The sequence below is a fragment of the Eulemur rufifrons genome, chromosome 2, assembly GCF_041146395.1.
Source record: "Eulemur rufifrons isolate Redbay chromosome 2, OSU_ERuf_1, whole genome shotgun sequence".
Taxonomy (NCBI): Eukaryota; Metazoa; Chordata; class Mammalia; order Primates; family Lemuridae; genus Eulemur; species Eulemur rufifrons.
This window is the reverse complement of record NC_090984.1, coordinates 31054329-31067724: the sequence shown is the minus strand read 5'-3', so window position 1 is coordinate 31067724 and position 13396 is coordinate 31054329. Positions and strand designations below refer to the sequence as shown.

At 39.3% G+C, this 13396-nt stretch overlaps 1 protein-coding gene across 2 annotated transcripts in view; it reads left to right on the top strand.

The window, feature by feature from the left end:
* Nucleotides 1-1024: 1024 nt before the first annotated feature.
* The window catches only part of TRIP4 (thyroid hormone receptor interactor 4), a 58394-nt gene continuing 46022 nt past the window's right edge, over nucleotides 1025-13396 (top strand). The window contains exons 1-3 of one of the 2 annotated variants that reach the window (XM_069459043.1): nucleotides 1025-1151; nucleotides 6448-6617; nucleotides 7229-7362. In XM_069459043.1, the coding sequence (XP_069315144.1) occupies nucleotides 1051-1151; nucleotides 6448-6617; nucleotides 7229-7362 (405 nt within the window). In that variant the 5' untranslated portion in view covers nucleotides 1025-1050. Of the gene's footprint in view, nucleotides 1235-6447; nucleotides 6618-7228; nucleotides 7363-13396 lie in introns of both variants that reach the window. The other variant, XM_069459050.1, reaches the window with a different exon arrangement.

Here is a 13396-nt window from a genome sequence, read left to right as displayed (position 1 = left end):
CTGAGTGGGGCAGACTCACTCTCAGTGTAAGCAGAGCACCATCCAGTCAGCTGGGAACCTGAAAAGACCAAAAAAGGAGAGAGAAAAAAAAAAATTCCTCTCTCTCTCTCCTGAAGCTGAACACTTTCCTCCTCCAGCCCTTGGACACCAGAACTCCAGGCTCTAAGGCCTTGAGATGGATAATTACACCGATGGCTTCCCTGATTCTGAGGCTTTCAGATTTGAACGGAGCATCCCAGCACTTTATTAAAGTTTTTTTCCCCCCCACGAGCTTGCTGAGTTTTCTTCGTTCCCCCAGAAAAGACCTGGTTCAAATAATAAAATAGGGGTTTTGGCAGTGTGAATCTAGTATTCGACTATGGGGGATATAAGCACCACCACCACCAGTGCAAAAACGTTTAGCGCTTACTATAGTTTACAAGCGCTGTTTTATTTTACATAAAACCATAATGATTTAAAAGCTGGCCTCTTAAAAAAAAAAATCTTCTTTTTTTCTTGTCACAGCACTATATTTATGTGAGACAGCTTCTCCCTCTACCGCCCAGACTAGAGTGCAGTGGCGTGATCACAGCTCGCAGCAGCCTCCAACTCCCAGGCTCAAGTGATCCTCATCCTCCTGCCTCACCCTCTGGAGTAGCTGGGATTATAGGCGAGCGCCACCATCCCCAGCAGAAGCTGGCCTCGTGTGGGAACATGCTGAGAAAGCTGAGCAAAAAAATAAAAGCTGACTCCTCATGTCTCCGGATATTGTTTTTTCTCCCCCAAACTGTAGTTTTTATTTGCACTGGCTTCTCAGCAGAATTGCCAATGACCCTCCTTGAATGTGGTGGACTCACGACGGATGGAGCTCGGATACAAATGTAAACAGACAAGGAAGCAGGAAGAAGCAGGAGGCAGCACAGGTGGGCGGGATCTTCACTGGAGGCGGTGCGACCGCGCGGAGCGGTGCAGGCTGGCGGAACCCGCGTGAGCAAAGTCGGTGTTGCGATGGGAACTAGTCCGGCGCAGGACGTGGGATTTTTATAGCCCAGCTGGTTCCGGCTGGGGAAGATGGCGGTGGCTGGGGCGGCGTCCGGGGAGCCGCTGGTGCACTGGTGCACCCAGCAGTTGCGGAAAACTTTCGGTCTGGATGTCAGCGAGGAGATCATACAGTGAGACTGGTTGGGGTCCGGAGCGGGAAGGAGCTGGGGATGTGCACTGGCTGAGCGAACGGGGAAGCGGCCAGGACTGAAAAGTTGAGAGAAGAAATGTGATAAAAGGGCTGCAGTCGGTTTGTAGGCGCCGAATTTTCGCATCCACCTTTATAATTTAGCTTCTGTAATAGGGTGTCAGGCTTTACAACCTGCCAGTGGGGCCTTTTTTCCTACAAAAACGCCAAATCCGTATTAATTAAACCTGTAAAACTGTCCCGGGAGCCAGTTTCCTTATAGATTATGGAGAAAAGGGGCAAATCGAATCGTCTTTCGAGAAATTCCTTACTCAGAGCATTTTAGTTGGCCCAGTCTGAGTTGTGTCAGATAGGACCTGAAATTTAAATGAGGACAGCGTGATACAGTGCAAATATTAATAGCTCCTGACTCGGGAGTCGCAGGTTTTGTTTTCTGTTATCATTTACCAGTTTTGGAACCTTGGATAACTTAATTTTACTCTATCCTGGTGCCCTCATCCATAAAATGAATAATTAGCAGAGCTTATCGTTAATGTTTTATGATTCTTATGAAATGAACATGGTCTAATATCTGCTTTAAATTGATTAATGAACATTTGTTGCGCTACGACTACATGCTAGGTGCTGGGGCAGCAAAGACGATCAAGATAATTGGGTTCTGCTTCGTTGATAAGTGCTGAGGTGGGGGAAGTAGAGGGGATTGTGGTAGCATGGAATAAAGGATCCTCATTAAGATTAGAGAAACTGGGAAGGTGTTCTGAAAAGGTTGTCTTTGACCTGAGAACTAAAGTAAAGGATAGAGGTGTAAATGCACAGCCTTCAGGCAGGGGAGAAAGCTGCAAAAGTGGGACTTGATCAAGGAACCTTAATTTGATTCCTTGTTCACTGATATTGAAACCAAAATTGTGATTCTAGGGCTTTTGTAGGAAGTTAGGTGAGTTTCTGAGTTTGAAGGAAGATAGACTTGTTGGTAAGGAGAGAGTTTAGACAGCTATTTTAAAGGATTTTTTTTTGAACACTGGAATAGACTACCAAAAAAACAGCCAAAGCATATGGATTGGCTTTACCTTTCTTTGAAGACAAAAGCAAGCTAAGTAGTTTTCAAACATTTTATAAAGCAGTGAAATGCTAGCAAATGACATAAGGAGAATTTGAAATATGTAAAACAGAAAAATGTGGGTTTTACTAACATAAATATAGGTTCAAATTTACCACATATTCATTATAAAGTCACTCAGTGTAAAAAAATTGTGGCTATTTTTGATCAATCAGCAACTTGAAATGGAGTGGGAATGATAAATGCAGTCTTCCATCTGAGAATCCAGTTGTATTTTGTTTGATTACACAGTATCAAGAAAATTCTGATTCTCATAGATAATAGTTTAACAGGTCATTTTGCAGACTCAGGTTCTCCTCAGTTAAAATTATCACACTCATGAAAGTGAAGTGATAAGAAATTTCTGTTCTAAAGTTGAAGCACTAAGTATGGCTAAACGCTTGCATTTTTTATCATAAATATAAGTTAGATAAGAAGTAAGTACTGAAGCTACCTCTCATATAATACCATTTGAATCACTTATTACGCATTCATACATTATTGCACAATTGGCTGTTATGCTATGATGAAAGCATTTGCTGTGCCTTGCCTGCCATTTAATTGAGAATTACCCAAGTGTACTACAATCGTGTACTAACTTGAACAATTTTATTAGTGGCCTGAATTTAAAAAATAACTCAAGCTGTTAACTTCCTAATCAATGACACATTTATAAGACATGGAGATCTATACAGAGTTAGCAAAATAAATTTTATTCCATAATCTTCATGTGCATGTTTTGGTTGACTCTATTTTGATAAGATTTGTTATATATCACATTTGGATGAATGTTCTTTATTATACTTTGTTAAATAGTTAAAATAACATTTATTTAAATAGATCTGGAACTCTTTTTGCTTTCTTGGTGGTTTGAAAACTCCAGGGTTAAATGATGCCTTGAGATTCCTTATAGATCTATGAATCTTTGATAGCAATTAATCTTTAGTAGGGGCTAGTATGTTTGGGGATCAAGATGATTAAAATGTATAAGTCCTGAAAAACTGTCTTTTTTCTCCCCTACCTAATCTGTGGTGATTAGAAGATGCTCTTAATAGGGCCCAAAGGCACAGGTTTGTTTACATATAGATCATAACTCTGCAATTTCACCAACACACTAGGAAAAGAATCCAGTACAGGCCAGGCGTGGTGGCTCACGCCTGTAATCCTAGCACTCTGGGAGGCCGAGGCGGGTGGATCGCTCAAGGTCAGGAGTTCGAGACCAGCCTGAGCAAGAGCGAGACCCCGTCTCTACTAAAAATAGAAAGAAATTATATGGACAACTAAAAATATATATAGAAAAAATGAGCCGGGCATGATGGCACATGCCTGTAGTCCCAGCTACTTGGGAGGCTGAGGCAGAAGGATTGCTTGAGCCCAGGAGTTTGAGGTTGCTGTGAGCTAGGCTGACGCCATGGCACTCACTCTAGCCCGGGCAACAGAGCAAGACTCTGTCTCAAAAAAAAAAAAAAAAAAAGAATCCAGTACATAGGCTACCAATCATAGGATAATTTCATTATTTTTTTAAATTTAAAGGATATGGCATTATTAAAATTTTTCTTGGATCCCATACCAGTGTGTCTGAGTTATAATTCAGATCTTATAAAGCTTTGAGGGTCTTATATCTTAAATTGTAAGTAATCTTTTTCTTTTATGCTATGGCAGTTGACATAAATGATTTTGATCACTTCCTTCTTCTGTAATGATGACATTCACTGTAGAAAACTACAGAAATCAGAAAATGATAGGCCAGGCCTGGTGGCTCACGCCTGTAATCCTATCAGTCTGGGAGGCCAAGGCAGGGGAATCCCTTGAGCTCAGAAGTTTGAGACCAGCCTGAACTAGATTGAGACCCCATCTCTACTAAAAATAGAAAAAATTAGCCAGGTGTGGTGGTGCGTGCCTGTCATCCCAGCTACTCGGGAGACTGAGGCAGCAGGATTGCTTGAGCCTAGGAGTTTGAGGTTGCTGTGAGCTAGGCTGATGTCCTGGCACTCTAGCCCGCACAACAGAGCAAGACTCTGTCTTAAAAAGAAAAGAAAAGAAAATGATAAATGACGAAACCAAAATTACCATACCACAAACGAGAAATAACCAGTTTCTCTTAGTGTTTTTTTCATACATATTTTAATGTAATAAATTTTCCAAACATATTCATTGCAGGGAAAAAAGAGAATAAAAATTAAAACTATCTTTAATCCTACCAGTCAGTAGTAATCATTTTGGTGTATAACCTAGCCTTTTTTCTATATATAAGTATATATATGAATTCCTTTATAACAATTAGGATCATATATGGTTTATTCTATTTTCCTTACCATTTTATGAGGGGAGCATTTTCTCAGGTCAATGATAATTATTCAAAAATTTCACTTTTAGTGGTGGCATTGTATTACAGTTTGTAAAACCCCAAAACTCCATTCTTTTACCCTTTTCCCTATCAATCAGTGGATGTTTTCCATAGTTTCCAGTTTTTCACTAATTGAAATAATGATGCAGTTAACTTCTTTTTTTTTTTTAATTTTAATTTTTTTTTTTTTTTTGAAACAGAGTCTCACTCTGTTGCCCGGGCTAGAGTGAGTACTGTGGCGTCAGCCTAGCTCACAGCAACCTCAAACTCCTGGGCTTAACAAATCCTTCTGCCTCAGCCTCCCAAGTAGCTGGGACTACAGGCATGTGCCACCATGCCCGCCTGTTTTTTTTCTGTATATATTTTCGGCTGTCCAAGTCATTTCTTTCTATTTTTAGTAGAGATGGGGGTCTCGCTCTTGCTCAGGCTGGTCTCAAACTCCTGACCTCGAGCGATCCTCCCGCCTCGGCCTCCCAGAGTGCTAGGATTACAGGTGTGAGCCACCACGCCCAGCTTAGCAGTTAACTTCTTTTGCATACATTTTTCTATGTCTCTTATTTCACATAGAGTCCTATAAATAGAATTATTGAATCATTTTTAAAGAACTTGAAATACATTGGCTGATTGATCTCTAGAAAAGTTGTACTAACGTACACTCCTACCCCATTTCATTTTAAGAAACACTTTAAAACATTTCTTTAACATAGATCTGCTTATTCTGATTTGATGCTAATCTCGATTTCTAATTTTTTTTCTTTTTTTTGAGACAGGGTCTCGCTTTGTTCCCTGGGCGAGAGTGCAGTGGCGTCATCAAAGCTCACTACAACCTCAAACTCCTGGGCTCAAACAATCCTCCTGCCCCAGCCTCCCAAGTAGCTGGGACTACAGGCGTGTGCCACCATACCCAGCTAATTTTTCTTTTTTTTTTTTAGAGATGGGGGTCTCACTATGTTGCCTAGGATAGTCTAGAACTCCTGGCTTCAGGCAATCCTCCCACCTTGGTGCCTCACAGTGCTAGGATTTATAGGCATGAGCCACTGTGCTCAAGTTTTAAGGATGCTGACTCAGTAACTGGTTAGGTTGTAGTATATATTCATATTGTTAGCAACAGTAAGAGAAATTTTAGATTTTGCAATATAAAGATTAAGTATTTGTATCGTTTCCAGGAAAATATGGTGACTGTATAGTCATAGGAGTTATTCCTTTGGTAAAGACAACCCTGTAACCTTTCACAGCACCGATTTGATTCTAGAAATATGGAGAAATAGTAAATGGCCAAATACATATGAAGGTTAGATTATGAACTACTTGAGATCAAAGTCTGTCTTTTTTTTTTTTTTTTGAGACAGAGTCTCGCTTTGTTGCCCGGGCTAGAGTGCCGTGGCATCAGCCTAACTCACAGCAACCTCAAACTCCTGAGCTCAAGCGATCCTTCTGCCTCAGCCTCCAGAGTAGCTGGAAGTACAGGCACGCGCCACCATGCCCAGCTAATTTTTTTCTATATATTTTTAGTTGTCCAGCTAATTTCTTTCTATTTTTAGTAGAGACGAGGTCTCGCTCTTGCTGAGGCTGGTCTCAAACTCCTGACTTCGAGCAATCCTCCTCTCACCTTGGCCTCCCAAAGTGCTAGGATTACAGGGGTGAGCCTCCTCGGTCAGCCCAAAGTCTTTGTCTTAATCAAAATTATATTTCTAGCATCTAGCATAGTACTTGGCTCAAAGTAAACACTGATAGGTTCATGAATGGTTTTTTTACTACCTTGATCTCTAGTATGATTATTAAAAAGCATAGTGTATGCTAGCCTTGTTTCAACAACTTATATGTTTGCCTCCTGAGGTATGTTTTGTCAATTGAGAGTGCCGAAGAGATACGAGAGTATGTTACTGATCTCCTTCAGGGAAATGAAGGTAAAAAAGGTCAATTCATAGAAGAGCTTATAACCAAATGGCAAAAGAATGATGAAGAGTTGACTTCTGATCCTTTGCAACAGTGCTTAAAAAAAGATGGTAAGTTAATGTAATTAACTAAAGGTTGAAATATTGGTAAATGGGCAGGTTTAAAGAACTTGGTGTTTTTTACCATCTTTTATGTCTTCATAGCAGACTTAAGCAGAGTCATATATATACATATTTTTAGTTCTATTCAATCTATAATGAATATTCTAGTTCAGCCTTTTTCAATTTAGAAAATACCACAGAAATACCTGTTTATAAATATAAATGTGGGTTCAGAATAATTCAAAAAATTTAAACATGGATTAAAGAAATGTTTTTCAGTTATGTTTAGACCTGGATGAAAGTAAAATGTTGACTGATTATAGTATGAACAGCATTTATAAGTAACCAAACAGTACAAATGATGAACACCAAACTAAATAATTTAAGTCATTATTATTATTATATAATCTAAAATATCCCAGCTAGCTGTTTGAGTTCTTTATCATTGACTACAATCTTGAAAATGATTAAATTAAATTTAATTCTGATTTAAGAGAAAGCAATAATTAAAAATCTGCCTGACTTGGTATTTTAACTTTAAATATTAAGCATCACCTTCTATTTATTAGCTATAGAAGTTCACCATCCTGCTATTATTTGTGAATTTTTTTTCTTTAAAGAAATTTTAGATGGACAGAGATCAGGAGACCAGCTAAAGCGTGGTAGGCGGAAAGGGAGAAACAGACAGGAAGTTCCTGCATTTGCTGAACCTGACACAACTGCAGAGGTCAAAACACCTTTTGATTTGGCCAAGGTGAGTGCCTGTGGAGTGAAGTTTTTTCTGACTATACAGAGAAGAAGTGCCTAATACTTTTCAGGGAACAAAGTGTATAAAGTGGCCTCAAATGGCAATTTTGCAACAAATGCACGAATTCTATGGAGAGAAAGTGATAATGGTGACAAACTGCCTTCTTTTGGGGTCAGCCTGATTAAGTATTACAAGGACATCTTTACTTAGAGATGAGATTACAACAGATAATTATAAGTTGAAAAATATTTAATGAAGTGCCCTGGGCTTCAGGATTTTTTGTGAGTTTATACTAAAGAAATGCACAATTCTAGCTGTTATTAAGGGTGTTCCTATTTTTAACCAGTCTCCTCTACCATCATGACCATCATTCAAGTTTAGAGATATTTCATATTCTCTCTTTCGGCTCTTACAATAGCCCTTTGGGGTAAACAGAATGTTTATACTTAGGACAATTTGATGACCTAAATTTCCCAAAAGAAGGGAATAGTTAATTAAGCTAAGATGGAAGAGTAGTGCCTAAAAAATTTTAGTGTGATCTTTATGGAAAAAATAGAGGAAAGTGGTTTTTTTTTTTTTTTCCTTTCTTTTTTTTTGAGACAAAGTCTCACTCTGTTGCCTGGGCTAGAGTGAGTGCCATGGCGTCAGCCTAGCTCACAGCAACCTCAAACTCCTGGGCTCAAGAGATCCTACTGCCTCAGCCTCCTGAGTAGCTGGGACTACAGGCATGTGCCACCATGCCCGGCTAATTTTTTCTATATATATATTTTAGTTGGCCAGATAATTTCTTTCTTTCTTTTTTTTTTTTTTTTTTAGTAGAGACGGGGTCTCGCTTTTGCTCAGGCTGGTCTCGAACTCCTGACCTCGAGCGATCCACCCACCTCGGCCTCCCAGGGTGCTAGGATTACAGGCGTGAGCCACCACGCCCGGCAGGAAAGTGTTTAAAAGATAATGTTAAATTAAAGAAAAATATAAGAGAATTAAGCTTTTTATCAATAGGATTAAAGTGAGCAAAGACTATCACAAGCAAAAGAAAAAACACAAATAAGCAATAAACATAAAAAGATGTTTAGTCAGGCACCGTGGTGTGCGCCTGTAGTCCCAGCTACTCGGGAGGCTGAGGCAGGAGGATTGCTTGAGCCCAGGAGTTTGAGGTTGCTGTGAGCTAGGCTGATGCCACGGCACTCTAGCTCGGGCAACAGAGTGAGACTCTGTCTAAAAAAAAAAAAAAAAAAAATTCTACAGTTGTCTGGTGGCGGTGGCTCACGACTGTAACCCCAGCACTACTTTGGGTGGCCGAGGCACGAGGGTCACTTGAGACCAGGAGTTTGAGATAAGCCCGGGCAATGTAGTGAGACTCTGTGTCTAAAGAAAAATTTAAAAAAAAATTAGCTGGGTGTGGTGGCACACGTCTGTGGTCCCAGGTACACAGGAGGCTGAGGCAAGAGGATCACTTGAGCTCGAGAGTTGGAGCTTGCTGTCAGCTACGACCATGCCACTATACTTCAGCCTGGTGACAGAGTGAGACCTTGTCTCTTTAAAAAAAAAAAAATTATCCAGTAGTTCTGCTTTAAAATGTTTTGAAGTTATTGATAAATATTTAAAAATTTATATATGCCAATCTCTTTAAGTATTGTTTTGTAATTCTTTAACCTTTTAATTTAGTCTATCTCATGTTGCTCTAATCTGTTTGGTCAACTCGCTCATTTACCAGTACACATTAAAGAAACCTGCATTGGCTATGTGATATTCTTACTATTACAGCCTAGCTTTTTAAGTGCTGTAGGTGCCAATCTACATTTGACAGAGTATTTCACTGTACATATTAATGGCCCTTAATGAGTAATAAAGTGGCTTGACACTTGCTGTTGAGGTTTCATAAAGTAAAATAATAAAAGCTCACTTTTATTATTACTACTTGGAAAGTAAGTTTGAATAAGTGGTTCATCCCCTATAAATACAGTCATTTCTCATTATTAATGGTAGTTATGTTGTTGTTGTTGTTGTTGTTGTTTTTAAGAGATGGAGTCTTGGTCTGTTACCCACGCTAGAGTGCAGTGGCCTCATCATAGCTCACTGCAGCCGCAAACTTCTGGGCTCAGGTGATCCTCCAGCCTCAGCTTCCTGAGTAGCTGGGACTACAGGCAGGTATCCCCATGCCTGGCTAATTCTTTTATTTTTTGTTAAGACAGTGTTTTGACATGTTGCCCAGGTTGGTCTCGAACTTCTGACCTCAAGTGGTTCTCCCCCTTCGGCCTCCCAAAGTCCTGGGATTACAGGTGTGAGCCACTGTGTCCATCTGGTAGTTATTGTCTATAAAGCTACCATGTATACTGAATTAGTGAAGATGGAACCATTTGCTCCTAGGGGAAATATATGGTTAGATTCTTGTGTTCCTCTGGTCATAATATTTCTGTCAACTAATCAACATATAACCTTATTTTATGTTTCTGTTTAAAGACACCTTATTTAATATATATTGTTGATTCGTTAACATTGAACTCGGAGTGAACAGCACTATAATTTATGCCTAAACAAAGGTTATCTAACATACCTATTTTCTCCATAAGGCACAGCTGCCTTACACTCAGGAACATTAGATAGCACTTCAGCACTATGCATGGGGACTATTTTAAATGGTGACACCACCTCCAAAAAGCACAGAAATGGTAAAAACATGGCACTAAATAGACAATGAAAAAGATACTTGTTTATAGTATGAGAGCTAAAATGAAGGCAGATTATTCCCTTGTTGGACCTTAGCTAGGAATGTGTACATTTGGCAACTCAAATTTTTTGACACTTTGTGCATATTGATGAATGATCCTAAAAGCACCTTGAGTACTGATTTTGGGATTACAGATAAATTTTAGTAAATAGACGGATTCACAGATCCAAATCCGTAAGTAGTAAGGATCAACTATGTTTAGAGTTCTGTTTTTGGACATGTAGGTAAATCTGTCTTGAACTTCCACAGGCAATTTATATGGTTATTCAGACATTTTTATTGCATCTCTACTGTATGTGAAGCACTGATTTAGGCATTGGAGATAAATCAGCAAGCAAGACATACTAGGTTTTTTTGCTCTCCTAGCATTTACATTTTTGTGGCTCAGAGGAAAGAGTAGAGAAAAAAATTTTTAATAATTATATAATGGGAAAACTGAAGTGAAAGAAATAAAAAGGACAGTGTGATAGGCAGCAATTGGTGGACAGAGTTAGTTTAGGTAGATGTTCAGGGAAGTCCTCTCTGAGGGGGAGAAATTGTAACTAAGACCTGAACACTAAAAAGGAGTCAGTATGTAAAGAGATTGGCTAGAAACACTGCAGATAAAGGAAATAACAAGTGCAAAGGGAAGATGGAGAAAAGTGTTAGAAAGTTAGGAAGTTTTAGAAAGCCTTTGTGATTGGAGCATAGTAAGCAAAGGAAGAATGGTATGTATTAATAGCTGAGATTGGAGAGCACCTATAGTCAATATGTAGAGCTTTATAGGCCATTGGAAGTAGTTTGGATTTCATTCTAAGTACGGTGATAAGCCAGTGAATCGTTTTAAACTGTGGGGCAACATAGGAATTTTCCTGCTTGACCTCTTCTTCCCTTCTCGCCTCCTCTAGTTTTCTCTCTCTCCTCCTTCTAAATAAATGCTTATTGCCCATTATGTATAAGAGACTTCATCAAAGTACAGCCCTCAATCCCTCAAATACCTTATTTTAATGTAACTGGATGCTTAAATAGGAGTCAAAGGACAAATTTCTTTTTAGATATTTTAAATGTTCCCCTCTAACACCATCCCTGAAAACCAAAGCTAAAATTGATGAATTTTGAAAAATGGCAACCAGCTAGATTAGATAAAATCTTAAGCATTTGTCTTAGGTTTTCATTCATACCTAAATTGACTTATTTGATATTGTCTCTCAACTTTTTGCTTTGGACATTAGAGCAATATCACCTCTCTCTTTGCTTACCTAAGAATTATTCTCTTCCTTGTAGTAACTTTTCCATCCATTAGAACTCTTAAGATTTTTCTTCTCTGAATCTTCAGACTCTGGAAGTGAGTGAGAAACTCAGTGTAAAGGGACGGTAAGATCACAACATAGTTCTGAAGAGAGGAATCTATACACTCAGTTTCAGAGGGTGATAGACAGTTCTCTTTTTTTTTTTTTTAGAGATAGGGTCTCTCTTTGTTGCCCACACAGTGGCACAATCATAGCTCACTGTAACCTCAAACTCCTGGGCCCAAGTGATTCTCGACTTCAGCCTCCTGAATAGCTGGGATTACAGGTGCATACCACCACGCCTGGCTAATTTTATTTAAATTTTTTTTCTGTTTTTTTTTTTAGAGATGAGGTCTTGCTATCTTGCCCAGGCTGGTTGTGAACTCCTGGCCTCAAGTGATCCTCACACCTTGGTCTTCCAAAGTGCTAGGATTACAAGCATGAGCCATTGCAGCTGGCCCATAACTCTTTTTAAAACTTTTTTATTGGCCAGGCTTGGTGGCTCACGCCTGTAATCCTAGCACTCTGGGAGCCGAGGCAGGAGGTTCCCTTGAGGTCAGGAGTTCAAGACTAGATTGAGCAAGAGTGAGACCCGTCTCTAAAATAAAAAACAAAAACCAAAAACCTTTTTTATTTTATATCATACATAAAGAAGTGAACACATAAAACTACAAGTAAAACATTACTAGTCCTCTAAAAGACTTCCTGTGTACAAAAATCACGGCCTGGCCGGGCGCGGTGGCTCACGCCTGTAATCCTAGCACTCTGGGAGGCCGAGGCCGGTGGATCGCTCAAGGTCAGGAGTTCGAGACCAGCCTGAGCAAGAGTGAGACCCCGTCTCTATTAAAAATAGAAGAAAATTATATGGACAACTAAAAATATATATAGAAAAATTAGCCGGGCATAGTGGCGCATGCCTGTAGTCCCAGCTACTCGGGAGGCTGAGGCAGTAGGATCGCTTAAGCCGAGGAGTCTGAGGTTGCTGTGAGCTAAGCTGACGCCATGGCACTCACTCTAGCCTGGGCAACAAAGTGAGACTCTGTCTCAAAAAAAAAAAAAAATAAAATAAAAAGGAAAAAAAAAAAAAAAAAATCACGGCCTTCCTAAGGGAAAAGACCTTCTTGACTTCTAACACCATAAATTAGTTTTGCCTGTTTTTCAACTTTGTATAAATGGAGCCAAATGGTAAATAGTATGTACTTTATTTTGTCTCTGGCTTCTTTCAGTTATTAACAACATTGTTTATGAGATTCATCTGTGTTGTTTTGGGTAGCTATACTTTTTCATTCTCATTGCTACATAAGAAAGATTTTATTAAGTGAATACATCACAATTTATTCATTCTACTGTTGAACATTTGGGTAGTTTCCAATTCTAATTCTACAGTGAACATCCTGCCCCCCAATGTTATTAATATTAACTTTATTTATAGATGCAATTTTTATTTATTTATTTTTTTTGTGACAGAGTCTCGCTCTGTTGCCCGAGCTAGAGTGAGTGCCGTGGCGTCAGCCTAGCTCACAGCAACCTCAAACTCCTGGGCTCAAGCAATCATTCTGCCTCAGTCTCCCAAGTAGCTGGGACTACAGGCATGTGCCACCATGCCCGGCTAATTTTTTCTATATATATTTTTAACTAAATATAATTTCTTTCTATTTTTAGTAAAGACGGGATCTCGCTCTTGCTCAGGCTGGTCTCGAACTCCTGAACTCAAACAATCCACTTGCCTCGGCCTCCCAGAGTGTAGATGCATATTTTTTAAATTTCAAAATATTAAGGGAGTACCAATGTTTTCATTACGTGGATGCTTATATAAGGCTTAAGTTGGGGTTTTTAGTGTGCCCATCAGCTGAATACTGTTCATTGTACCCAATGGTTACATTTTTACCCCTCCTTCCCCACTCTCTTCCCCTATAGTGAACATTCTTGTACATGTTATTGTTGAACATATTTACACATTTCTGTTGAGTATGTATATCCAGGAGTTGAATTGCTGTGTCATATGCATATGTTCGGCTTTAGTAGATAAGAATTTTCCCTCCCA